The 27,457-nt window shown below is 43.9% G+C and overlaps 1 protein-coding gene across 5 annotated transcripts in view; it reads left to right on the plus strand.

Moving 5' to 3' along the window:
• Positions 1–26,924, plus strand: part of SPTBN1 (spectrin beta, non-erythrocytic 1) — a 204,033-nt gene extending 177,109 nt beyond the window's left edge. For 2 of the 5 annotated variants that reach the window (XM_032497549.1, XM_032497550.1), the window contains exons 33-36: positions 2,062–2,300; positions 3,508–3,681; positions 5,162–5,204; positions 6,007–7,351. In XM_032497549.1, coding sequence (XP_032353440.1) covers positions 2,062–2,300; positions 3,508–3,681; positions 5,162–5,204; positions 6,007–6,225 — 675 coding nt within the window. In that variant the 3' untranslated portion in view covers positions 6,226–7,351. Of the gene's footprint in view, positions 1–2,061; positions 2,331–3,507; positions 3,682–5,161; positions 5,205–6,006; positions 7,356–13,683; positions 13,691–26,913 lie in introns of those variants that run through there. The other 3 variants (XM_032497551.1, XM_032497552.1, XM_032497553.1) reach the window with 2 other exon arrangements.
• The last annotated feature ends 533 nt before the right edge of the window (positions 26,925–27,457 follow it).

Below are 27,457 nucleotides of genomic sequence, written 5' to 3' on the forward strand. Positions count from 1 at the left end.
GTTTCCTTGGTTAGTGATTCATTTGCATAAACATTAATTATCTCTGCATACTGGTTTGGGGTTTTCTCTTTCCTTCTAACTCTAAAGAAAAAAAATTTTTGCTGCAGAATTTCCCCCAGAAGAGGCTTCCCCTGGCCTTCAGCTACCTTGAAGTCTGACCAAGTATGATAAATTTCAGCCTTTTTCCATTAAACATTCCCCTATCCAGGTCATTGCAGTCACTAACAGTTTTCAAGTCACAGCTGCAGCACTAATTTTTTTTTTTTTTTAATCTGGTTTCTATACACACTAACCCCATGTCTCCCTGGACTCATGCCTGGCACAGGCCTTCCAGACCAATCTCACACTTCACACCAGAAGTTTCCTGAAATCTCACACTAGAACAGATTTGTCAACTTTAAAATCCACCCACCTTCTCTTACTTGGGATTTTGCATTTTGGTTATTAATTTCCCCTCCATCTCTCCTTTAAAAGTGAAAGGGAAGAGAGAAAAACTTAAGTAGCCTATCGCTCATAAGCTCATGTCTGCAGGCTGTCACTGCAAGGCCAGGATAATCACTGCCCATCTCCTCCCCGAAGCTCTTCTGCCCTAAGAATCGTTGTCCACATTTCTGTGTGGATAAAGGGTTCTAATCAAAAACACCCTTCAACTGCATAGCCTCTAGTCTGGCCCTAAACCCTGATGCTAACAGTGATAGTTTGTATAGACAGGATATAAACTTGACTCCCGCCCTGCCACTTAGATGAGCCCTAACGGAGAGATCCAGTTCCTGCGAGTTGACATATCTGAGTGTTCAAGCAGAGGTGGCCAGTCTACCGTTGATCCTGTCGAGGTTGTTGCTGCTGATTTGGCGTCACTTGGTTCTGGGCAGCAGTGGTGGGGGACGTATCTAACGAGCGTGCCATTGACACCTCCATGTCTGTCCGTGTACGAGGGGTGCAGGTTGTCTGTAATCCACTAAAGCGTCAGCCACCCCCGGCTTCAGTAACTCGCTAATCCCACGCCCTGGGTGTCCCAGCCAGGGGCTGCTACAGTTCATGGTACACAGTTGATGGCACACAGGCTGAAAGCGATAATGAATGGAGACCCTACCGCATTTCCCAAGCCGGAAAGCCCTGAGGGTTACAATAGAAATGAGCTTGGGAAGGAACAGCTCCTGAAGACGTCTCCCGCCTGAAGGGTCAGAGCCGCTGGAAGCCTGGCTGGCTGGGCTTCCTCGTCTCAGTGCAGCAAGGCACCGTGATCAACCAGCACGTGATGGGGAAGGCCCTGGTTCTGTCTGTGTTTGGGGGTAAATAGCCGTGTGGTGTTGAGTGACTGTGATTGGCTTTTCCAGCTCCTTTAACACAAACTACAACCCACTCACGATACAACTTCGGCAGATGTGGTTCAGTTGATGTTTGTTGACTTGCCTCATTTCTTTCCAGCTCCTAAGTTCCCAAGTCTAACGGGGATGGTAGATGTGAGGTGCATGACTGCCGTCCTAATTTCTGCATGTGTTTATGACGATGTATCCAGGGGCGGGGGGTGGGGCGAGCCGGAGAGCATTTCAGACACCAAAGGTCTTTCTTGTCTGACTTCGGGGGAATGCTGTGTAGTTCTGATAGAGTTGTCTATAGATCTGTTTGTGAATGCCCTTTCGCTTAAACCTCCAGCCCTTCTGGTGGCGTCCTTGGTTGTAAGGTGGCTGCTGTATAACGTCCACTCTCTCATACTTAATATGTGTGATTGTTACCGTTGTCCTTTTGTTTTAAAGTAACCATGAGAGGAAACGATCTGAGTTCTATTAGAGAAAATGGAGTGATCCGAGGAGCAGAGTGCAGTAAAACTCATACTGGCATTTCGCTTTTCTCATCTCCCCGTAAATGGGCGGGTATTAATCCACTCCCACCTTCTAATGTCCTTGGTGTCCCGCTGGCTTTGTGGGATGTGTGATGGTTTTACTGTACTGCCTCGATCTGCGCCAGGCATTTATACACAGCCACGTGTGCGAGTCAGAGCGTATGTGGTCACCCCCGGGGCCCACGGGGTTTGCTGAATGGCCTCTCCGCTGTCCCTAGATGGCAGAAACGGTGGACACCAGCGAAATGGTCAATGGCGCTGCAGAACAGAGGACAAGCTCGAAAGAGTCCAGCCCCATCCCTTCCCCGACCTCCGATCGCAAAGCCAAGACTGCCCTCCCAGCCCAGAGTGCCGCCACCTTGCCAGCCAGGACCCAGGAGACGCCTTCGGCCCAGATGGAAGGCTTCCTGAATCGAAAGCACGAGTGGGAGGCCTACAATAAGAAAGCCTCAAGCAGGTGAGGGTAGCAGAGGTGGTCAGATGGGAAGTCGCCCATTAGGGGGGAGGCGGGCTGCCCTTGAGCTGAACAGGGAGCGTGCACTCAGGTGGTTGGTTTGTCCCGGAACTTCCCAGGCATCACATTCTCAGGAACGACACCGGGAAGTGGGAGTAGCGTACTTTTCATTCAGCAGGAGAAGGGAGAGTTCAGCGTGTGTGGGAACAGCAGGAAGAATCTTCAGTAGTTCCTCCTGAGAAGGGGGGTTGAGCTGGAAGAGTCCTCCCTGGAATGAAATGATTTCCCTATTGTTTTCCTCTTTGTGGGATGTTTTAAGACATTCACCATTTCTCCGACCTTATCTCTATGGCAGTCTTTATTTTCATTATCTCCCAATAGCCCTACTTCTATTATCTCTGTTTTACACATGAGGAAATCGAGGCTCTGAGAGGTTAAGAAAGCTCACCCTGTTTAGTAACCTAGGAAATGACATGGCTGGGGTGAAACTCATCTGATTCCACAGCCTGGGTGCTTAACCAGTAAAATAAATTGCCTGGGACCATCATGTACAGTTGTGCTGGTTGTACACTGTACAAGGGAATCCCATCTAAGAGTTGCCATCCACAGTGAGGACAATATAGACTTATTTGTTAATACAATAAAGTATCTTGTTCTGATAAAATCTGTATATTATGACAGTTTGCCATATCATGGGGGAAAGGCTACCATTTTATCATTCATCCAAAGATGTACCCTAAGTGCTAGTGGCCCTGGATCTGTCTCCCTGTCAAGTTGCCAGACCATGTCAAAGAATGAAGCTAAGGTTGAAATGCTGCTTAAGGACAGGCATGTTTGCAGTAAGGAGGCTGGCTTGCACCCCATTACCATGAAAAGGCACTACAGCAAAGAGTGGAAACACCAAGAAAAAGCTTTCCCATCAGAGCAGAGTACCCTTATTTAATAGAAGAGGGCACTGTGGTTTTCTTCCAATTCAGAGCAAGAAGTAGCCCTCCAAAACCTGCCACTGTAGCAACATGTGCCTTGTCTTGGGGACATGGAGGACATAGAGGAATTTTGTTCCTTTGTTTACTTTTAGCAGAATTTAGGAAGGGCTTTTAACATGGGATCACACTCTGTCGTGGGAGAATCATTTACCTAATAATCAAACTCTTAGTTCTTTAAGGGAATGTGGAACAGAACCTTGACGTTCCCTTTCTTTACTGCTCAGGTCCTGGCACAATGTTTATTGTGTCATAAATAACCAAGAAATGGGTTTCTACAAAGATGCAAAGACAGCTGCTTCTGGAATTCCCTACCACAGCGAGGTCCCTGTGAGTTTGAAAGAAGCCATCTGTGAAGTGGCCCTTGATTACAAAAAGAAGAAACACGTGTTCAAGCTAAGGTGAGAGTTGCCGGGGTAGCGGGGATGTGTTTTATTTCCACTCTGGGAGTTGGTTTTCTTAGATAGATTCAGAGATGTGGTGATCAGTCAGTTCCTCTCCTGCTGTTTAGAAAATCACCGATAAAGTGACAAACTGGACAGGCATAAGTCTCGGTTAGGGTCTCTGGGCACTGTGGCCAGTCGCTGGCATCCCTGTGGTTAATGGCGCAGTTGAACATTGAAGAAAGGGCACTTCCGTTTTTGTAAGCTAGAGCTTACCATTTCCTAAGATAAGGTGAGCTGTTTTGTAGTTTAAGGGAAGCTTAGAAAAATAGTTTCCCCATCTTTACAGCTTATCCAGACCCAGGAGATGCTGTTCTTTGCTCATGACTTATCTGGAGAAGGGTCAAGCTGAGTCATCCTGGGGCTGGATGGAGACAAACAGGAAGTGGGGGGTGGGGCTGGGGCCCTGTGCTCCCCTGACTCACCCAGTGGATGTTCCAGATGCCTCTGGAACCATCTCGTTCCAAATCTCTCTACCCTGGAGAACACATACACCTCCCCACAGGGTGGATCCAAGGTCTGAAGTTCTGCTTATACTTGGAAAAGGGCAGAAAAATCAGTTTTTCTTCTAAAAATAAAAAAAGTAAACATGTCAGTTGTTGGGATGATACTTAGTCTAACACTAATTTGATCTGTTGCTTCGGGCTCCGAAAAGCTCAGGTCTTCAGTGACCGGTGCGTCTCACGCTAGCTGGACAAGGCCGAGGACTGCACACAGAAACGGTTCAGATGGTGTGATTTCTAGCACTGGAGGCAGACTCTTCAGGACCTGAGACGCTGTACACACTGGGAGGCCAGCAGCAGACAGCATGGTTCCCTGGCTGCCTGCCGCTCTGTACTTCCCAGATGCAGCTTCAGAGGGTCAGGATATCAGCAGAGGGCACTTATCAACTCTGCCCCGCCTCCGCCCCCTCCTCTAGACCCCAGTGGAAAGCGAGGGAGCCCCCTCCCCCCACCCTCCTCACAAGAGCAGTTTCTCTCATGCTGAGACACACATATGAGAAACCCAGGAGACTTCTTCCACATATCACTTCATAAAGTCCAGTGTTTGTAAATGTGGGGGGTATAAGCTCAGTGGCAGAATTTCAAAAGGGCTCATGATTTTTAAAGAGCTTTCTCTTGAATTCAACTTAGAGCAGTGACCGGTCATCCAAGTGGTCTTTGTCACAACAAAATCCAGATGTTGGTATGTTTGGAACTTTTTTGATCCTTCCAGCGATTGAAACACCCAAGTTATCTCTGTCTATTGGCCCAACGATGTATGTGGCTTTTAGGTGGCGACTTGATGTCCAGGCCTGGTGGGTGATGTGTGCAGAGTTCCAATGGGCATTTCAGGTGTGATTCCTGTGGCTGCTTGTATCCCACGTAGGACAAGAGAGTTGAACGATTTTTTTTTTCTTAAGTTATATTGTGACTGACTTTCTTCTTTCAAATTACAGACTAAATGATGGCAATGAGTACCTCTTCCAAGCCAAAGACGATGTAAGTTTCTAAGATTCATTTCTCTTAAACACTTTGAAGTTTGCAAGTGTTTGTACCACAATGAGCTTTATTTATGATGTTCTTCATATAAATGATGATCAGTGGTGCTTCTGTCCTCTAGTCTCCAAGGTCACGAATGCTGGAAGGTGTTTGGTTCTCGTATGTCTCTCAGAGGCATATCTCTCAGTGAATGTCATTTCGCTGTCCTCCTGCCATGGCAGGAGAGCCAGCACAGGGTCCCTTGAAGTCCATGGAGGAAAACTGCCCAGCCCAAGGGAGGTGGTCCCAGGACTGGGCATGGAACCTCCCCGCTATACTCCACTGCCTCTAACTAACCATTGCATGACCAGGCTCCTCCTTGAAGGGAAAGGGGGCCCGCCAATGAGAAAACACCATGTGTAGGGCTTTAAATTAAAAAAAAGCAACTTCTATTAAACTTACCTAATGTTGTATGTCACATATATTTCAATTTAAAAAAGAAAAGAAGAAGCACGTTCTAGGGTGGGACCTGCCACCCTACTGTAGACCAGTCCTCCAGCTCCTCCATGGTTATAGGACCATGTACTAGAGTGAGGACCTTGAGGTACCACAAAGCAAATTCTGGTGCGAGTTGAACCATATTCACTGCTCTCGTGACAAAGCAGAGGTTCATTTGGGAGCTGCCTTCCCTTCCGCATTAGGCAGACACACTGTTCCCCAGCATTCTGACCCACAGAGGCTCAGATGGTCCCCAGGCAGAGTGAGAGCATCTCACGCCCATCCCTCCTGGTTGAGTCTCACCTGTGTCCCCTCCTTCGTCCAGGAGGAAATGAACACATGGATCCAGGCCATCTCCTCTGCCATCACCTCTGACAAACATGAGGTGTCTGCCAGCACCCAGAGCACGCCAGCATCCAGCCGGGCACAGACTTTGCCCACCAGCGTCGTCACCATCACCAGCGAGTCCAGTCCCGGCAAACGGGAGAAGGACAAAGAGAAAGACAAAGAAAAGAGGTTCAGCCTTTTTGGCAAAAAGAAGTGAACTCCTTTTCCTTCACCTCCTGCCCTTCTCTTACCTTTTCAGTGAAATTCCAGCATGCAAGCTCAGAACCAACACAGTACTCTCTGTGCCTAAATGTTCATCAATGTGGTTGATTTGGGGTTTTGTTTTTGTTTTTTTTTTTAATTTATAGAGCATTTCTTGGGGTGGGGGGGGCGGTGGGGAAAAATACACCTAAACACTTTATCTCCAAGTTACAAAAGTATGAGGTGCAGAGGGAAGACCAGATTTTTTTTAAATGAAATTATATAGATGAGATCTCAATATTTAAACTGTTCCTCAATTTTGTGAGGCTGTGTTGGAAATAACCCGCCTCTAGTGCTGTTGGTATGCAAGGCAGCGGTGCTCAAACAATATTTCCCATGCTCACCACAGACAAATGTACCGATTTCCCGACACCATTCTCTTCCATTTACTTCCAGTGGTTACCCTGAGTCTTGACTATTAGAAGTGCTCGCGATGGGTTTACCTGGATGAAACAGATTGTGTATTATGATCTTGCTGCAGCTGTCGCGCGGCCCCATTGTTAACTCTGCAGACCAAACCGTTTGTATCTGGCATCACTTACTAACACGCGACATGCGGCTTTTCCGCATCAGCTGTGACAACGGTGAAGAATGTCGGTATACGAGAAGGAATAGAAAACTGATACTGTTTTAAATAATCTGTAATTTCAATTTTTCTTTTTTTTTGCTGAAATACATTATATTGTATGTTTGAGATAATTCTAGTACAAAGTATAATAAAACTAGATGTATAATAAACCCTTTAAATCATTGGTAAGTGTACAAGTGGAACTGAAGCATTTACTGGACAAAGTAATGTTACCCTAATGGTTACTTGCTTGTGCGTTGCCACACTGTGTTATAATTTGCTTCATTACCTTGCTCTTTGATACATAGTGTGCATTTCTCTGTCACTGTAATGATTGTAATGACAAATTTTCATCTTACTGCACAATCAAAATGGCATTGATAGGAATGAACTCCAGAGGCTGGGCCTGAGCAGGGAGGTGGTCACTCAGGCCCGGTGCTCCGTCGTATGACCTGTACCTCTCAACCTCTGCCCTCTCTGTTAAATATATGCTATGTCATTAAATGCTTTTAAATCTAGCGCAGTGGGTACTTGTTGTTTTTCCTCTCCTCGCGTTCACGCCGTGTTTGGGAAACAGCGAAGGGGCAATGTTAGACTGTCCATCTCGGTTCCTGTCTTGCCTTCTCGTGCAGGTGTGGTGCACCAGCTTTGGAAATTACAGCCAGCTGAGTAACAGACATGGAACGTTTCACATCTGTACATCCAGATGTTTTCTTTCACTTACGAAGAAGTTATCAGAGAGCTTGCTAAACCTGGGCTCCAAGGCAGGGTTGGGAAACTTTCTCTGTAAATGGCCAGAGGTAAGTCAGTCTTTTAGGCTTTGTGGGCCATACTATCTGTGTTGAAACTTTGTCCTAGTGCGACACAAAGGCAGCCATCAACGATGTGTGAAGCAGTGGGCATGGGTGCATTCCAGTAAAACTGCATGTAGGGACACAAACTTGACGTTCACGTCATTTTCATGGGCCACACAATACTCTCTTTCGATTTTTAAAAAAAAAAAACATTTAAGACGTAAAATCTGTTTTACACTGATCGTACAGAAACATATGACAGGCCAGGTGTGGCCCGTGGGCCAGTTTCCTGATGTTGGCGCAAGGTCACGGGTTAGACATGCGTCTTACACCTGTCCGTTTATCTGTGTGTGTTGACTCCAAACCACTTGCATGTTTTATCATATAAACCAGCAGTGGATGCTAGTATTACAGACTGCCAGTGATTTATTCCCCAGAGGCCATGCCTAATGTGATGTTAGTCCTAGGCTCCGCAGCTGACTAGTATCAGAGCTTTCTGTTACCCCTGGGTGAACCTAGAACTCATCATCTCCTCCCCACTCCTGTTACATGCACCCAAGGCCGTTTATCTCATTGTGACACTCCCTTGCCCTTGCCTTACTCAGGACTGGAGTTGAGTTGTTCAGTTCTCAACAGGTGAACCTGGGACCAAAATATTTAGTTAAGAAAAAGCATCTTGGAAAATAAGCATGATTGATCACAGCCTACCTAACAAAGCCAGGCAGATGGCAAGCAGGCCACACTCAGAAGGAAATTATCCAGCAATCCCAGAATCCCACAAAAAACAGATATGGATGGAACACTTTGCACAATTCCAGAGGCTCGCAGACCCCTGCTGCCTGGGTTTGGTGGTACATGCTCTCCTTACCGCCTTTGCTGAGGATGCCTGAGGCCTGAACATGGAAGTTGATGGGCAGCAGGTGGAAGACTGGCTCCTGTGGGTCATCAGGAGCCAATGTCAACAGATGTGATTAGAAAATCCAAACGAAGACGTGCTCACAGGCTGAAATTACAGGCCGTATAGAATCGTGATCTTCAATCCTGTCAGGGTAAATAGATTTTTTTTTTAAATCATACACTAACATTTTGAGAATTGTGCACATTTATTTTTGTTGCTGTAATGTGCTGTTTTACTCAGATTTTTGGTGGTAGAGGAGGGTGATAAAATTGGTCTGTGATTATACATCTGAAAAGTGAGCAGCAGTAAATTAAGACTGTCAGAATATGAAGCAGGCATTCTCGATTGATTACAGGCTGTTTTCGTCACCTTTGCATGTCTGAAGTTGGAACGCATCTTCAATTCACAACCTCAGCGTTGTGTTTTCTTTGTATTTAGAGTGATGATGCTTCTTATAACCCACAGATCTTCAGTGAGTGAAATGAGGTATATCAGACTGGGCAGTGGACACTTTGCAAGATCTCACCAAGTTTTTGGCACTTTTAGGATAGGTTGTGTATGGGGGGTGTGGCTGTGATATTTCCTTCTGGATACATTATTTTTGTTTATTAGTTGGGGTGCTTGAATATCTCATCTAGTGGGAGAATTCGTATAGGAGAGGCAGGGTGAATTCTTGAGTCTTTACCGTGATCTGAGCTAACCTTTCTAAGCCGGATCCATAACCCAAAAAGCCATTAAAGAAGAAAGGTGGAACTGTCCGCTTAGGGTGGCAGGGTTTTTATTTAACATTTCCTACATTACATCCTAGTCTCTCGCTCAGAAATAAAGGCACTCAAGGACACCGGAGGCTCTGAATTAGAATATCCTATAATTACTCATGTAATTTATCCTATATTACATGCCTAAACTCAGAATAGCAATAATACCACCACCAATATAATTAACTGACACAGTTCTTATCTTTTTAATTGAAGTTTTCAATTTTATGATCATTATAGAGTCACATGTCGTTTTAAGAAGTAATTCAGTACCCTTTACCCCGGCTCCCCCAATGGTATCATCTTCCAAAACTATAGTACAGTATCACATCCAGAACACTTGATACAGCCAAGATCCAGAACATTTCCATCGACACAAAGATCCCTCCTGCTTCCCAGCCCCATCCCCTTTAACCTCTGGCAACTACCAGTCTGTTTTCCATTGCCATAAATTTGTCACTTCAAGAATGTTGTATAAATGGAATCACACAGGATGTCATCTTCCAGGATTGGCCTCTTTTCACTTGGCATAATTCTCCGGAGATTCATCCAGGTTACTGTGTGTATTCAAAATCCATTCCTTTTTCAGTGCTGAGTAGTATTCAGTGGGGTGGCTGTACCACCATTTGCTTAACCATTCACTTGCTGAAGGACATTTGGGTAGTTTCTAGTTTTTGGTTTTTAATGAATAGAGCCACTATAAACATTTACGTGGGTTTTTGTGTGGGCATACATCTTCTTTCTCTGGGGTAAGAAATGCCCAGGAGTGCTGAGAACAGTTTTTAAGGACGTTTTGTATGTGCTCTCTCTGTTCTCCCCTTTACCCCAACCTCGAGGCTATTTCACTGTATCTACAGTGTCTGAGCTACTGGTTCTGCCCCCTCCCTCTTTAACTCTCCTGCAGTTTTAGTTCTGCAAATAATCATATATGTCACCACCAATCCACATGTAGGTGTTTTCTAGTTATGCTGGTTGTCTGAAGCGCATTCCCTTGGTGTGGCTGATGTGTATATCTATATTTTTTAATTCGTTCCTCTTTCTTGCCTCCACCTCCCCCCAACTCCTTATTTTTGGCCACTTCACTAGGTCAAGCACTTAAAGTGAAGTGCTCTTTTGTTATGTTCAGAACTGAATAAAGATTTTCCAAGGGAGAAAAACTTCCAAAGGTTTTCAAAGTTTAACCCCAACTTAAAAAATGCTGTCCACCCTAGAAAAACGAGAGCTTTTCAACTTGTGTTTAAAAAAAAAATCCCACTGGCCCAGATGTGAGAAAGAATGTTACATCCTGTTTGGAGCTTTGTATGTTTTTGTAAAAGGCCAGACTTCTTCTAAAAGGAGGGATTCAGGAAATGGAATTTGAGGGACGTACTCTCTCCCTTTAAATTAAAGGTCAAGATGTGTGAGAAACAGATGCTTCTTTCCCATGCACTTCAGGGAATTTTCCTTCAAATAGAGGAAGCGCCACCAACCCAAGACTTATTCATGTGAACGGGGGTGACCTGGGAGGGTTCGTGACGGTGGGTAGAATTATTTGGTAGAATCCAGATTTTTCCGGGGTAGCACCTCATTTGCCTCTCCCTTCTATGAAGGAGCTCGGAAGGCTGGGGTCCTCAGAAACGCCCCGGTTTCTAGGCACAAGGGGTTGGTTGCCTCAGTTGCCTCAGTTGTCACTGTTCAAAGGTCATGTGAGGTGGGGGGACGGGGTGGGGGGGTGGGTTTTCTCAGGGTCAGGTTGGCATCACAGCAGGAAGAGAAGCTGGGGCCCCAACTCGCCTCCTGCCCACCCTGCTCCCCAAAGCCTGTGGCTGCTCCCTGGTGAGCCTGGTCTCTGTCCTGTCCCCACACCAGCCGTCCCGCGGGCTCCACATCAGGGCCCAGTGCAAATGTCCATGCATCCTCCCCAACGTTGATCAGGCTCTGGGGACCCTCTGTGTCCAGACTGGGAATGGGGGAGGCGGAACGTTGGTGGAGTTCCTGGAACTGCTTCTTTAAAGGGAAAGGGAGTTTTCTCTCCCTGAAGCCCAGAGGGACATAGAAATGGTGGGAGGGGGAGCGTCTGTCCTGCATTCCAGAGTCTGGGTCTTTTTCCCCTGGGGCTGGGTGAGCCTCGGCTCACAGGGTTTCCCTGGAGGGTCCCCTCTGTTCCATCACCACTTCCATTTCTCTGTCACAGTAAGTGATTTACAGTGTTGCTGTTCCTCGGGCTCTGATTTTGTGAGGGAAAATGTCCCTCAAGGTTTTACTGTCCCACCCAGGGCCTTCGTCAAATGGCCAGGGACAGCATGCATCTGACCCGTGTGTACTGGTGTCCAGGCAGCCACTTCCCGCTGTTAACACGTGGCTGTCCCAGCTTCCCCGTGGCTTTGGGTGCGTGTGGTCTGATTACTTCATCTGGCGAGCCCGGCCTCTGCTCTTCTAGGGAAAGAGCATGGGCTCTGAGCCCCGATGTTTGGAACTGTGGCCCCTTCACTGACCAGCCAGACAATAATTCTTCCCTCATCACCTTGGCAAAGCGCCTACTAAGTGCCAGCCACTCTGGGGAGCAGCCCTTGTGGAGCTTCCTCCTTACCATCTGCTTCCTCCCCGCCCGGGTCATCTTTTCTTTAAAAGGGGCTTGAAGAAATGAGGACAGCACTGCATAAATCAGTTCCTCCTCTCCCACTACCAGGGAAAGGCCCCCTGTATTTTTTTTTCCCAAAGATGATCTTATTAGAGGGCTTCACAGTTCAGTAACAGAAAGTCCACATCCAAACGGGGCAAATAACAGACTTTGTCAGCTTGTACAACTGAAACATCCCTGAGTAGGGCCCGTCTATGGGCTGACTTGCTCCAGAGATTCTCAGGACTGCAGTTGACTTTGTCTGTATTCTCTCAACCCCACCCTCCTCCATGGGTCAGTTTTGGCCTCAGCCTGGCTTCCCTCCTGGGTGTGGCAGCTGCCAGCACCTTCAGAACCATGTCTTTGGTCACGTCCTGGGTGGGGGGGGGGGGTCTTCCTCCAAACATAGAACAAAACACTGAGTTTCACTCTGAGTGGATTAAGAGGTTTTGCACCCATCCCTGAACCACACCTGCCGCAAGAGACATCACCTCTGGCAACCAGAGTGCCCTCCTGATCTCTCCAAACCCAGGCCGTTACAGAGTGGACGTGAGTGGGATGGGTGTGATGGACACCCCAGTGCCCATTACAACATAAGACCAAGAAAACCACATCAACGAATAGCAACCTCAAGGGGTGGCTTTGCGGGGTGGGGGTTGATGGAGATTATGTGTGAGTGAGTGTGGGGTGCTAAAGCCCCCGCCTTCTGCCCAGGCCCCCAAATGTTGCCTATCTCAGCATGAAAGTGCTGGCCCCCAACGGGGGGTGGAGTTTGAGAAACATGGGAAGAAGGGAGCTTCTCTGAAAGCCAGTTTTTCTTTGCAAAAGGAGGAGTGGTGGTTCTAAAAGGAACACCTCTTGGAATCAGGCCTGAAGCTCCCTGTGTGTACAAAGCACATCCACTCATGCATTCAAGCCCTTCCCCTGACTGCAGGTGCTGAGACCGCCCCTGGGCTTTCCCGCCAAGGTGCTTGTTTGGGGAGCACCTGGCTTCGGAGAACAGATGCTTGGTCATGAGTCAGAAGGACCTGAGGGGTCTAGTCCCATTTGCAGCTGCAGGGGTCCCTCAGCATCATGGGGGCGGGGTGACTTCAGACGTTGGTCCAGCTCCGCAGGCAAAGGAGCTGATGTTGGGATGCTGTTCATTTATGAGTTAACCAAATGCTTGTCTAAGGAATTGGATTTTTGTTTGTTTGTTTCAAATAAAGCCTTCCAGAAGGTGCTAGTTATCTGTCTCTTTGAGGAGTGCTGAGTGCCTGAGCTAATGGTTGGAACTTCATTTGGCAGAGACGAGCCTTCTGGGTGTGCACTCTCCCTGGGTGCCTGGCCCCATGAAGGGGCCGTTGCCTCACCACTCAGCACCCTACTTCTTACACAGTCTCTCATCACTGTTGGGAGGTGGAAGTACCCGGACTCAGAATGACTCAAAAGGCCAAGGGTGTCCTGAGGGCTGGGGGAGCTGAGGCAGAATTTGAGGAAAGCCATTTACTTGAGTCAGAGGTCTGAGTGGAAGAAACTGCCATCAGTTTTTGGAAAAGAAGGGAAAGCAGAATGCCTGGCATTCCTCAGTGAGGAGGGAAAGGGATTTAAGTTCCATAGCAGAACGGTTTGCAAAGATGAACCTGTCTGTACATTATCTTTTTAATTGTGATGCTTAGCATTTCCATCATTTCTCTATCACAGCTGCCTCTCAGGGGAGCAGCCCAGCTGTGTCAGATCTTGGGGATGTGAGCTGAGGCCGGTGGAGGGCCTGTGGTCCAGGGGCTGTACTCAGAGCTCTTGGGGCCCATCCAAGAGGAGGGTCGTTTCTGCACTGACAGCCAGCATTTGCTGGACTCTGACTGTCCGCGTCTGGTGTGGCCCTTAGCTCTTCACCTGTGATGGCACTACCCTGTGAGGTAGACACTTGTTCCCAGGGTACTGTTATAGCTGAGACTAGACTGTCACTGCAGGGAACAGAAGACAGCCACACTGGAGAACCATTTGGTAGAACCAAGAACACAGCACCCCAAAGTGTTCTGAAGCTTTGACCAGGTCTGGTGTCACCATGATCAATGTCTCCCCCAGTCCCACACCCGCTCAGCTGAGTTGTTATTTTCAGCCAGCCCGGGCTCTGGGGAGGTGGGCGTGTGCATGCAAACATACCGCAGAGGAAAGGGAGAGGGTCTTCGCTGAGAAGTGAGGAACACAGGCTGGGTCTGAATGTGCCAGAACAACAGGTTGGAAAAAAAACAGCTGGTGATTTAGGTAGAGGGCTTTGAACAACTGGTGTTACACATTTCACCCTTTGTTGTCCTCCAGACAGATGACTTTGTCTTGTTGATAATAACCACTGACACTAGCTGTAACGTCGTGCAGGCAGGGTGCTGAGCGTGGGAGATGCGTTATCTTGTTGCCTCCTCGTGGCAGCTCTGTGAGCGCATTCATGGTGGTCGTCTTGATTGTACAGAGGAGACCAAGGCTTAGAGACTTAAGCACCTGTGTAAATAGCAACTGGGGATTTAAATTCAGACATGCCTTTCCAGACTCTCTCAGACTAAACTTGTTGCTGGAAGTCCCTCACCTCGATCCTGTTCCTGTGCTCTGTGGGCCCAGGAAAAGTCATCATGAAATGTGAAACACAGAACCATGGTCTCGTGTGTAAAGCATCCCCTTAAAGGTGGCCTTTTAGGACTGTAACGACCAGTGTCAGTTCCTTAAAACAGCCACCTGAGCCTGGGTTCTCAGAGTCCCAGCTCCTCACTGACCGCCAGTGCCCATGTTGCTCTAAGTGCAGGCAGACATGCCACACGTCTGCTCTCAAAGGCGTGTGCAGTGTAATTGGAGGCCAGTTGGTGCCTGATTCAGCCTTACAAATCTTCAGCTGCCCAGATTTGGACAATCTACATGCTTAAGTCCTTCTTGGATCAAATGTAAGCTCAGATAAAAGGCTTGGAAGGAACACAATAAATATTTGGAAGGAAGTGAAGAGGGAAGGAGAGAAGAGAGTGAGGCCGGAGAGAGGGGAGGTGGGAGGATCTTCCATTAGCAGGGTGCTCTGTAGCCTCAGAGAGGGGGCAAAATGAATCATGCCTCAGCTTAAAACCCAGACCCTCCTGGGTTATTTCAAAAGAAAAAAAAATTGATTCCTGAGATAAGGATTTGGTTAATTCATAAATTTTTTTAAATGAAATACACTGATAAGAGATGCAACATTCTCAATAGGAAAGAGTATAGCAAAAGCATTCTTAAAGATTTTTAAAAATTCTCTAATAATTCCACTGCCCACATGCGTATGATCCTACACAGCTAAACCCACATGTACTCATTCTATATCGTATTTTCATTTAAATATACGTCACATATATTTTGCCATGTGGCTCAGAGACTTTGTGATTCTTATTTCAAGGGCTCTTTTGGGTCAATGCACCACCAGTTATTAAAATGTTCCTCCAAGTGCTAGGTATTTAGCACTAAGATCACTCCCCACCAAAGGCTTGCATTCCAAAAATTACAGCTCTGACATGGTTCTTTCCAAAGGCAATTCTCTAGGGGCATAAAGTCCCTCCAGGTGGGGCCACTTCACAGACCGTAGTCTCTTTTAATTACCTGCCTGGGTACAGGGTACACATCTCATAAGCCCATCTCTTTCCACTTTTGTGGAAATATTCTCTCTGGGGATTCATTGCCCTTTCCAGCTCTGGGCTTTGACCTCGGCCACCCTGACAGTTTCAGGGACTCTACATTTCAGGAAACTGGAATTGAGTCTTTATCCCTTGGCTCCCTAAAATCTTCCCAACCCCCCAAATTTTAAGCCTGCATCAGTAATCTCTCTCACAAATGCACAAATAATCAAGTTTCATCTTACCACATACCTGGCCACATTTTCTTGGGAATTAGTAGGTCAAAAGCTAAGAACATGTTTACAGATTTTACTTCATTTTCCTGTTACCGCTTCCCAAACAATGCATCTATTTAGTTACTAACTGTAAACAAAGATAACCTTGCCACAAAAACTTTTTTTTTTTAAATCATTGCAATATAGCATCTCGAGCTTGCCTTGAGATTCTCTGACTACCAGCTGTGGTAAACTTCCTCTCCTGAGTCTGACAATTTCTTTTTTCCTTTGGAATCAATGATCTGTTCATACCTGGTTCACTGAGGCTTCTGGATCACAAACCACAAAAACCAACTCTGGCTAATTTAGCAGAAAAGAAAATTATTAAGGCTCCCAGCATTTCCAGGAGGGCCAGGGCACCAGGCTAAGGTTCTTTACAGCCATGCAGGTGTGTATAATTGGTGGACACGGGGGCCACGACCTCGTGCACTTACTCACTGCAAGGGAGGCTGGGAAAAGGAATCTTAATTTTCTATTTGGGAGGGTTCTGCCCCAGAGTTTACGGATTCCAGCAACATAGGAATGCGGTTAAAACTCTGGGTGGCTGTATTCGTTTCCCAAGTTACCGTAAACTAGAGACAGCACAATTTTATTCTCTTAGAGTTCTGTAAGTTAGAATCCGGACACAAGTGTCAGTGCGCTGAAATCAAGGTGTCAGCACGGCTGCCTTTCTGGAGGCTCTGGGGGAGAATCCGTTTCCTAGCCGTTTCCAGCAGCTAGAGTTACCATATCCTTTGGCTTGTGGACCCTCCCTCCATGTTCGAAGCCAGCAGTGCGGACACAAGTCCTTCTCGCAACACACCGCTCTGAACGTCTAGGTTTCTCTTCCACTTTTAAGGACTCCTGTGACTACACTGCATCCACTGGCATAATCCAGGAGAGTCTCCCTGTTTTAAGGTCAGTTGATTGGCAAACTTAGTTCGTCTTTGCTGTGTAATGAATGTCACCTATTCCTCCGTTCTGGGATTAGGATGTGGATGTCTTTGGGGAGGGGGCATTATTCTGCCTATCACATTTATTTATTGTGATTTGGTTATGAACTGATATGCTTTCTCTAGATTTTTACCCTGTTTATCAGTTATACAGATTCAAAATATTTTCCCCGGTCTGCTGTTTGGTTTTGGTATGGAGTTTTAAAATGTTTAAATATTAAGATTTATCCTTTTTTTTCTCTTGATGACTTTATTCAACACGGAGGAGAGTCATCTTCTCCATAGATATAATAACTTGGTTATTTTGTGCTTTTTATACAATGTTTATAGTTCAATAAGTTCTTCTGAATTTTATTTTGATGACCTTTATAAGGGGTGCCTCTAAATTGTTTTCCCCCATTTTTAAATAGCCCATTGTCTCAATGTTATTTAGTAAGCAATCTTCACTCGTCCTCTTTCCAATATTAGAATTTTAATGACTGATTTCTACAGAGCATCTAAGATTTATTAAGTGCCGGGTACAGTTAGCATTACTTAATTTTTGTCTCACAGCAAAAACACAAGGTGAACCCAGGCCCCTGTCTTCTGTTCACATTGAATCCCCTGGACCCAGTGCCTAAACCTAACCCGTAGCAGGCACTTAACCCACAGCATTTCTTGAACAAATGAATGAGTATTAATAATAAATTTATATTTTAGTCAGTCCTTGTTGGTTTCACTACTTCACCCTATGATCCTCTTTTCCGTATTTTGGGGGGCCTATTTCTAGTTTCTTTGTTCCATTGTATGTATTTTTTTTCCACCAGCACCACATATTCTTACTATTGTCATTTTCTGATTCCTAGGGTTTGATGCTGTTGGTTTTTACAGTTTTATTTTGCTGATATGGTGTTTGATCAGGTACTGATATCCATGTTCAGATCTAAGTGCTGGGAAGTAGGGATGGGGAGGTGGTAGTCAGACTGGTGCTTGATGGGGCTGGGACAGGGCTCTCGATTCTGGAGATAGTGATTGTCACTCCTGCAGAACAAAAGCATCTAATCAAAGTCCCCCGAGTGACGCAGCTCTTGATAACTTCCCTTCACCATTCACTGCTAGAGAATTTTTCTTTCAAATCTGAACTCTAAGAGGGTGCAGTTAAAGAGGCAGAGGAAGAATACTCAAGGATTTAAAATGTAAGCACTGATTTTTTTTCTATCCAGAAGGGTGTCTGTTTTGAAGTGAAATAGTGTTTAGTACACTTGTTTATTCCTGTGAGTCTCAGTATAGTTAGAATGTTTTTAGCAATGCATCAGCTTTCATTTGAAGCATTCTAACTCAGTAACAGTTTAAATTTGCTTTTACCTAACAAGTTGTGAATCAGTAAGCATTCATGTGTTGTTTGTAACAATGGTATTAGTTCACCCCAAAGTGAAAGGAGGGGAGTCAGAAAAATGAAAATTGTGTCTGCTAGGACAGCACGTGTGTGGAAATTCAGACTGTTTGGTTAGTCCTTAATCTCATGTGTAACTGATACAATTTAATCCACAGATAGTCTACAGTGTGGTGGAAATTTGGGAGTAGAACCACAGCTTGTTAAATGTATTTGCAATTTCTCTTTTCAAGGGTACATTACACTTCAGTGCTGGGTGTAAATAAAATAGCTCTCTTAGACAATGTAATAAAAATAGGCTTTTTTTTTAACTTTTACATTTATCTCAGTTTATCTTTTTGATGAAAATATATTCAAATTTTGTGTCTTTAATAAAATTGTTTTATTTTCAGTCACTTAGATCATTACTATCAACAAGTTATATGACAATCTTGATTATAACATCAAAATTAGTAATTTTACTAGAACAGAAGAGATAAAAATATATTTTATGGAACAAATGTACACCTTATCTATGTTTTAAGTTTATTATTCATTTAAATATAGCCAGTCCCTTAAAAGACTATCGAGATATGCTGAATAATACTTAGATTTAGTCATCTTGGATGTTTTTGCATGCTCTTCAATAACATACGAGGTATGACAGGCCTTCATGGGTTTTTTTCAAGTCTGATACTTTAAATTCCAATTGCTAAGTGATTAATTTCTTTATTCCTTGGTTAATCGTTGCACAAATTGCCTACAGCTGTGTTTTGTCTTGCTTCCTTGGGGCTCCGGTAACAAATAACCACAACTTGATATTATAAAAAACCAAGGCTTTGTGCATATTTTAAAATGTTGTCCTTATGAAGGTATATTTATCAAGGTAAAAGGATAAAGCATGTTTTGTTCATCAGTTTCCTAGGTCGATTTATAACTTTAAAATTCATTTTCATGATATGCAGGCTTCCACTCGTATTCATGCCCCAAGCCCTGCATGTGTTAGTGGCAGAACTGTGTCTATTGATGGAATCATGTTTTTCCTCCTTTAATTCGTTGAAAAGTAAATTGCAACAGTAATATTTAGCCCAACTTGCATTCCTGAGATAAACTAGTTGTGATGCATTATGTTGTCTGCTTTTACAAAGCTAGATTTGGTTACTAAATTTGGTTTAGGATTTTTGCCGTCATGTTCATGAGTGAGACTGGTATCATTCTCCTTTCTTACATCATCCTTTTAGGTTTGTGCTATCAAGGTTAGGAGAGCTTCATAAATTGAGTTGGGGATTAGTCTGTCAATTTTGCTTTATATTGTTTCAAGCTTCATTACTAAGTCTCTACAAGTTTAGAATTTTTATTATCTTCCTGATGAACTGAAGTTTTAACATTTTTATGTAGTTACCATCTTTCTATCAAGTAATGGTTTTGCCTTAAACTTTATTTTGTCTGATATTAGTTTTATTTCATTTGGCTAGTATAGAAATTTCATTTGGCTAATATTTGCCTAATGTGGATTTTTTCCATTCTTCCCCCCACTCCCCATATTTCTATTATTTTGTGTTTTAGGTGTATCTCCTATAAATATCATAGACCTGGATTCTTAAAGATTTAGTCTAACAATCTCTCTTTTTTAATTGGAGAGTTTAATCTCTTTATGTTTATGTAACTACTCACATATTAGTTTTATTTCTACCATCTTACTCTGTGTCTTAAAAAAAAGAAAAATCTCTGTATGTGGCTGTATTAGTCTGCTCAGCCTGCCATAACAAAAGACCACAGATTTGGTGGCATAGACAATAGAAATTTATTTTCCCATGGTTTTGGAGGCTAGAAGTGTCAGATCAAGGTGCTGGCAGTTTCAGTTTCTGGTGCGGACTCTCTTCCTGGCCTGTAGATAGCCACAATCTCGCTGTGTGTTCACACGACCTCTTTGTGTACACAGAGACACGGTTGGAAGTGGAGCTCTCCAATGTCTCTTCTTATAAGGACAATAATTCCATTGGATCAGGAACCCCCCCCCCCACACTTAATTACTTACTTGGAGGCCTCATCCCCAAATACAGTCACACATAAGGCTAGGGCTTCAACATATGAACTTGGGGATGGGGGGACACATTCAGTCCACAACAGTGGCGTTCTGCGTAATAGCTCTATATTCCGGATTTCAAATTCTTTCTTCAGTTGTATGCCCTGTCCTGAGAGAGCTCACATTTTAGTGTGAGACACAGACAATTAACAATAGAATATATAATAACAATAGGTGCTGATAAATGCTGAAGAGAGACTGAAGAGGTGTATGTATTTGGGGGGGTTGCAATTTAGGTAGGTGGTTCAGTGATGGTCTCCCTGAGAAGATGACATTTGGATAAATATCAAAGAAGGTAAGGAAATGAGTCATGCAGATAAGTGAGGGAAATTGTTCCCGAGAGAGGGAACAGCCAGGGCAGAGGTCTTGAGAATGAAATGTGCCTGGTGTGTTAGAGCCACAAAATGACGCCAGAATAGCTGGAGAGGAGTGAGCAGGGGAAGGGTAGGAGGCAGAGGTTAGAAGGGGAGCCGGGGAGCCAGGGCCAGGCCACAGGCAAGATAACCTTAGTCAACACCCCCATTTTGTCACCCGAACCACATTTGTGTTTCAGGAGGCCGAGGTAACGACTTAGGCTTTTCCTCTGAGGGTGGTGGGGAATGGAGGAACATTCTGAGCACAGAAGAGATTACTTTTGTTTCACAGAGTAATTCTGGATGCTGGATAGAAAGCCAACTTTGAAGGAGGTGGCACAGAGAAGAGAAAGGGGGGTCCTGGGATCCACGAGTCCCGGGGAGCACCGGCATTTAGTGAGGAAGAGGCTGTGGGGTGTTCCTCCTCATCCGAAGACATTTCGGTCCATTAAAGATTGAGAGAGCATCGTCAGCAGAGAGAGGCTGCTTAAATGCCTTGAAATAGCAATGGAACAGGTGGACCTTGGGAGGTTGAGGTCTCTGATAAATTTTGCCTCTTCCCAGCCATGTTCCAAGCCAACTGAGAAATGAGACAAGAGGTGTTCTTTGGAGAAAGGCCAAAATATTAACTTTATTACCAGATCAAGGGTAGGTTGGAGGAAGTGGCTTTGTTAGGACAAATGGGATCTGTAACTGATCTGAGCACCAGCCAGACCTACCCGTCCAATTACAGAGGTGCTGGACCATCTCAGGCCTCCTCCGGGGAGGGCAGGACATTTGTTGTTAAGCCTACAGCTTTGGTCAGGAGCAGGGAGTCTGAGCTCCATGCAGGCAAGCTGGGTTCCCAAGAGCAAAAAGGGGAGGAGGGGCTGAGCTGAGGTGGAATTCAGACAGCGAGCAAAAAGCATACTAATTTAGCTCCAAGAGGAGGTGGGAGCATTTCCTCTTAACTTTACCTAGCTCTCCATTCTCTTGTCTTCCCCGGTTTAATTACTGTTATGTACTCTAAAATTTACTTTACATTCTTCGGCATAGGCACTGTGATCTAAATAAGCGTGTTTGCTTTAATCTACAATCTGAGAATTCAGTTTTCTTGATTCAGGAACATACACTGCAGGGGTCCTTGAGCTGCTAAAAATGCTTCTGCTGTCTTTACCCTGGCTGAGCAGTTGAGGCTCTGTTAATTAGACAAATGGATGTCGTCAGGAAAATGAGATGTGTACAAGATGGGGGCTGGAAATTACAGGCAATCCCACTCTTACCTAAACAGGGTTTTAAAATTTTAGTGATAGTGGATTACTACCTATTGAATAAAATTCTGTGAGTTCCAACTGAAATAAACAATCAAGTAAAATTTCTTATAATAGAAATTCAACAATAAAAATAAAAGAAATGATGGAATTAGAAACTCATCCATGTTGCCCAAAACAGTGGGTGAGTTTCAGGATGAATGATGTATTTTCATAGTCTCACAGTGTCCTCTTCGATGTTGTTCATTAATTATGAAGAGGGGAAGCAGTAGCTTTATAGTGAGGTATCTTGCATGGTCCCCATCTTAACCAAGCCATCGAAATGAACATCACCCAGTGACAGGGCAAGCCATTATCCTGTGCCTCCTGCTATGATGCACTGAGGACACAGCATCACTTCTGCAGCATTCCTGCCAAAAATGCATAACCTTAATCTAGTCATGAAACAGCAGACAAAGCCAAAATGAGCAACATTCTACAAACTCATTTGTCTTTACTCTTCAAAAACTTCAAGGTCAAGAAAGGCAAAAAATGACTGAGGAACTGTTCCAGATTAAAGGAGGCAATGTGTTGATGACCAAATGCAGTCTGTAAACCTGGACTGGATCCCAGACCAAGAGAAAAAGAGTTATAAAGGACATTACTGAGACAGTGACACAATTTGAATATGGACTGTGGATTAGATAATAGGTTTGCATCAATGTTAAATTTCCTGATTTTAATGTTAGTACAGTTCTTATCTAGGAGAATGCCGTTGTTCTTAGAAAAACAAAACAAAACTTCTGAAATATTTATACAGGATTCTTGTGCCTGAATCTGATAATATCCTGTCACCAGAATGCTGTCATATTTGCATCTAGTCAACCTTCCATGCACAGAACAGAGCTGGGACTTCACAGAGATCCCAGAATGTGTAGGACTGTTTCGTGCTTGCTTGTGAATCCACATTTCCATGGGTGGCAGAATTCAATCTAAGACTTGCTTTCACGTGTCTTGGTATGGAGGTTATAATGGAGGCCACAGATACTCACATTAGGAATCTGATGTGAATAACCAAACGTTTTAGGTGCGTTTGCAACAACTGTTAAGCCTGTGGTCAACCAGGGGTGTGGTTATCTTGTGGGAGATCAGCAACTCATCAGGAGAGTTCTGTCCCCATCTTTGTGGACTAGTAGTGTTGTTGGGGTTTTTTTTTGGGGGGGGGCGGTGCCCTCCACACCGCTGGTGGGTAGCAGAGGTGGATTTATCACAAAACAGAGGACGCTGATGTTTCCTCACCCTCACTTGCTCAGGCCCCTTCCAAGGCTCTTTGGCTAATTTTGTATTTATCAACTTATGTTCTTTTCCCCTTAAACTGCTCCCTTTCTGCAAATTGTATAAGCTTCAGGCTTCAAAAAAATCTGCTCGGAATTTTTGGTTTTGCCCGCAGACGTCTCTGAGATGGATCACAACCGCACGTTGAGCTCACATAGTTTGGCGCAGGCTTCATTCAACAATTGTACCTAATGGTGCTATGCACCATGTCGTGCTCCGGGGGGTAGTAGTGAGCAAGGCAAGCGAGGCCCTTCCCGGAGAGGATGGGGCTGGTTCATCCCCAAATGCAGGCAATCAGTTTCGCTCAGAGATTAGAGGAAAAAGAGATGTCCTAGCACAGGATGTTGCAAAAGGAATGTGTTACACCTCAGTGTTACAGCTCAGCACTCAGAGAGTTGGAGAACTCAGGTTTATTATGCCAGTGAACCCAGAGGAGTTAACACTCCAAGCTCTGGACCCCATCTGTAGGTTTACATAGGCTTTTATAGGCTGCCAGTTTACGCTTTGCAACATCATATGCAAATAAGGTATAACAAAAGTTGACTAATTAGGAACAAGCTTTGTAGAAATGGACCAATCAGGAGGGAGAGAAATAACCAATCAGGAGTGAGGGAAACAACCAGTCAGGAGTGAGCTCAGGAAACCAATAGAATTTTAGGGGTAAGTAAGCCGTTTCAGAGGCAAAAAGTGAGATAGAGCCTTTGGGCCAGGGAACCGGATGGTGCTGGCAGGAGAGTAGTGGCCCTGCCTGGGGGTCTTGCTGGTCTTTTTATGGGGCTTCCCACCTCAAGGAGATTGTATTGAACCCATTTCTCCCTAGGTAACTGGGAATGACAGTTTACCTAATCTTATACCAGAGCGAGCCCTCAAGAGAGCAGCCATCTAAGAAGAGGAAGGGAGGGAGGCTGGAGGTCAGAACACACAATTAAAGAAGAAAAGCAATTGCATGCTCGTTTGCTCAGGCCTTCCACGCTCTGAGTTAGTCGTTCTGAGGGGATTTCTCTGAGTGGCAGGGCCACTGGGCATCCAGACGCTGATTTTCCAGGCAAGGGTCCTTTGCCACAGATCTTATCAAACAGAGAGATTGCCTGTTTATGTTTACTTCACTACTGTTAAAAAATGACCCTATTCTACTGTCCTCCAGCTGCTTCTCAGAGCAAAAGTCATTTCTCTTAGCTCTTTACTAGCCATATTGCTTTGAAACTCCTGGCATTTGATTGGCATCGCCTAGTGGAAACATTCCTACTAAAGCGAGTGCACCGCTCCAACATTCATCCTCTGCTAAACTGCTACTCCAGCTGGACTTTTCACTCACCTTTTCCATGGAGAAACAGGACTTTAGACAAGGCAGAGGCCCACGTGCTGTAGTCCTTTCTCTTCAACTTTCTCCAGAGGAGAGAGATTCACGCGTCAGGTAACCCCTCGATCAGGCCTTTAACAGTTGGAAGGCAGGAAGTTTCAGCCATCATCAGAAGGAAACTCTGACTTTTAGTCGCTGGAGCATACACAGAGTGCAGAGAATGGATTATAACCGTTTTTTTTTTTTTTTTTTTACCCTTATGACACCTGTCAGTCCATACCAAGCCTTTCTCAGCTTCCCTCCCTCCTCACCCCTCTCCTGATTGTCCTCTCAGTGTTTTTATCTCCTGCACTTCCTGCAGGTCTTCTTTGGGGTAGAGTGCCCTGCTCCTACCTCTCTACATCCTTGTCATCAGGGGCTGGGGCAAGGCGGCTTCTCCCAGTAGAGGCAGCAGGATTGGCCATGTTGGCTCCTGGGATAAAGCAAAGGGAGCCAGAGTCCCATTCCCTGTGTACCTAGAGGAGACTTGCGATGAAGATAACACAGAAGGACGGTGTTTTTTTTGTCTAAGATGAAGGCATCAGTGATAAATATCCTTGAAGCCAGTGCCTTTCAGATTTTCTTAGGAATCTCTCTGGATGAAGGTGGTACCAAATCTATCTGGACAAAGGTAGAGCCAATTAAATGTCAAATGGACTCAGGCATCCAGGCAGGTAATTAAAACTCACCTGCACTGATTCAGTCATTCTGCTGATTTCTTAAATTTCCTTTCCATTTTAGGATTCTCACTTCTCCTGACCTGCGATTGTCAGCACAGTGAGAGTGAGCTGGGTACCCTGCTCATAGCTAAATCAAGAACTGCTATTGTACTTGTAATTCATCAGCATTCATTCGCATATCTATTTTTACAGGATTCCATGGTAACGTCCCTAAGACATAGCCTATGTCCATAGGACAGTAAAGTTGGAAGTTGATTGAAAGTAAACATTCAAATCAGCCAGTTGATTGGCCATTGTGATGCCACTAATGATTTTTGTTTTCTCCATGAATTAACAGAATTCCAGACCCATTTAAGTGTCAAAACAGCTTGTATTTCCAGAAAACCTAAACTGGAAATCATTTTCCAGTATGATAATAGAGTCCCCAAATGGGCCAGATTCAAGGTAAATACACAATCAATAACATTCCCCTATGTAAGGAATAAGCAGTTAGGAAAATATAATAAAAAGAGACCTCATTCACAATAGGGGAAAAACCCATAAAGTATCAAGGAATACTTTTAATGTGTAATATGTATGACCTATGAGAAGAAAACCAACCAACCAACCGACTGAATAGACAAACAGGAATGGTGATGAGCTGCAAAGAGGCCAGATTGAATGGGAGCAAGAATCATGCTCTTTTTGGAGGCAAGAATATATTAAAGAAACAATTTCTACTTTAAATAATTTATCGATTTATACCAATTTCCAATAAAAACCATGGACCAGCTTTGCAAGTTAAAACTATTTACCTGAAATAGATAATGGATAAATATTAAAGAAAGAGATGGCATCAAAGAAAATGGTTGTGACCATCCTACTGTGTACTAGCACTGCCATTTGTGGAAAGATAGTTTCAGACTACAGTAAAGAGTATGATACTGATGTAAATCAGTGGAACATAGTACCTAGTATAGAAATGGAGACTAGTATACATAAGGGAAAAATATACACATTGTAACAGATGGCACTTCACTTTAAAAATGTAAAAAAAAGAAATAAAAATATTATAAGGAAGGCCCACATGATTGATGAGGAAAGAGTATTCAATAAATGCTATTAAGGAATTTGGATGGTCTCAAAATATCTATTCAAATCCTCTTCTAACACTGCACACAGAAATTAATTCTAAATAAATTAAAGAAATGTTAAAAAAATCTAAATATATCAAATAGAAGAAAATTAAATGGAATCTTTATTAGACCTCTGATGGGAGGGACTGATGTCAAAACATGTAAACTGGATATGAATACATAAAAACTTAACCCTATAAAATGCAATAAATAAAGTAAAGCAAAATGCAGATGACAGAGGAAAAATATTTCCAATGGAAAAGACAGACAAGGTCTAACACTTGCTAATAACTAAAATATATTTTTAAAACCCATAAACAAAGCAAAGAGATCTCAATATGGACAAAGGATTTGGAAAAAAATAAAGATTTTTAGGGAGGAATTAAACTGGAACCCAAATAGAAAAATGTTCATCTTCATTAGTTGCAAAAGAAATGTAAAAAATTACGAAAAGATTCAAATTTGGCCTACTAGCAAAGATTTTTAAAATGTTAAAAATCAAAGCTAGTGATAATTTAATGAACCTGGAGTTCTCATAAATTTCTGCTGACAACAATCCGTTTGGAAAACATTTAGACAGTATATATCAGGCTTCTGAGAATGTGTACACCCTGTGAAACAGAATTTCACTTTTGAGGATTTATCCTACAGATAAAAAGACGTTTTGTTCAAACAGATTTATTGCATCATTATTTACAAAGGATACAATAAAAGCTATCAGAGTGTTCAGCTGTAGGGAAATGGTTAAGTAATTACTTAATATACCAATTAAGTAAGCCTTGGTATATTCAGATAAGAGATACCAGATACCAGATTGTATATATTTGTGATTACAGTGCTTATGAATAGAAAAAATAGTAATGGTGGTTGGATTAAATGGTGGGACTAGCAATGGATTTTTTTTCCTTTATTCAATTGTTTATAAATATTGCTTTTTAAATTACATGCATTTTGTTTGCAAAAAAAAAAAAAAATAGGAAATATAAACAAAAGAAAACTGTATGTGAAATCCTACCACCCAGAGGCAATCACTGTTAATATTTTAGTTATTGTCTCCGCAAACTTCAACAACTTACTTCATATTTTGAGTAGATAGTACATTCACATTGTTTAAAAACCAGAAAGTATGAAGAGGTGTACAGTGAAAAATCTCCTTCTTGTGCTGAAACCCCAGGTGTCAGTTTCCCACTCCTGCCCTCAGATTTTAAAATATATTACACATACATGCAAATTTCTCACCCTTGTTGCTCAAGGGAAAGCATACCATATACACT

This window comes from Camelus ferus, chromosome 15, assembly GCF_009834535.1.
Source record: "Camelus ferus isolate YT-003-E chromosome 15, BCGSAC_Cfer_1.0, whole genome shotgun sequence".
NCBI lineage: Eukaryota > Metazoa > Chordata > Mammalia > Artiodactyla > Camelidae > Camelus > Camelus ferus.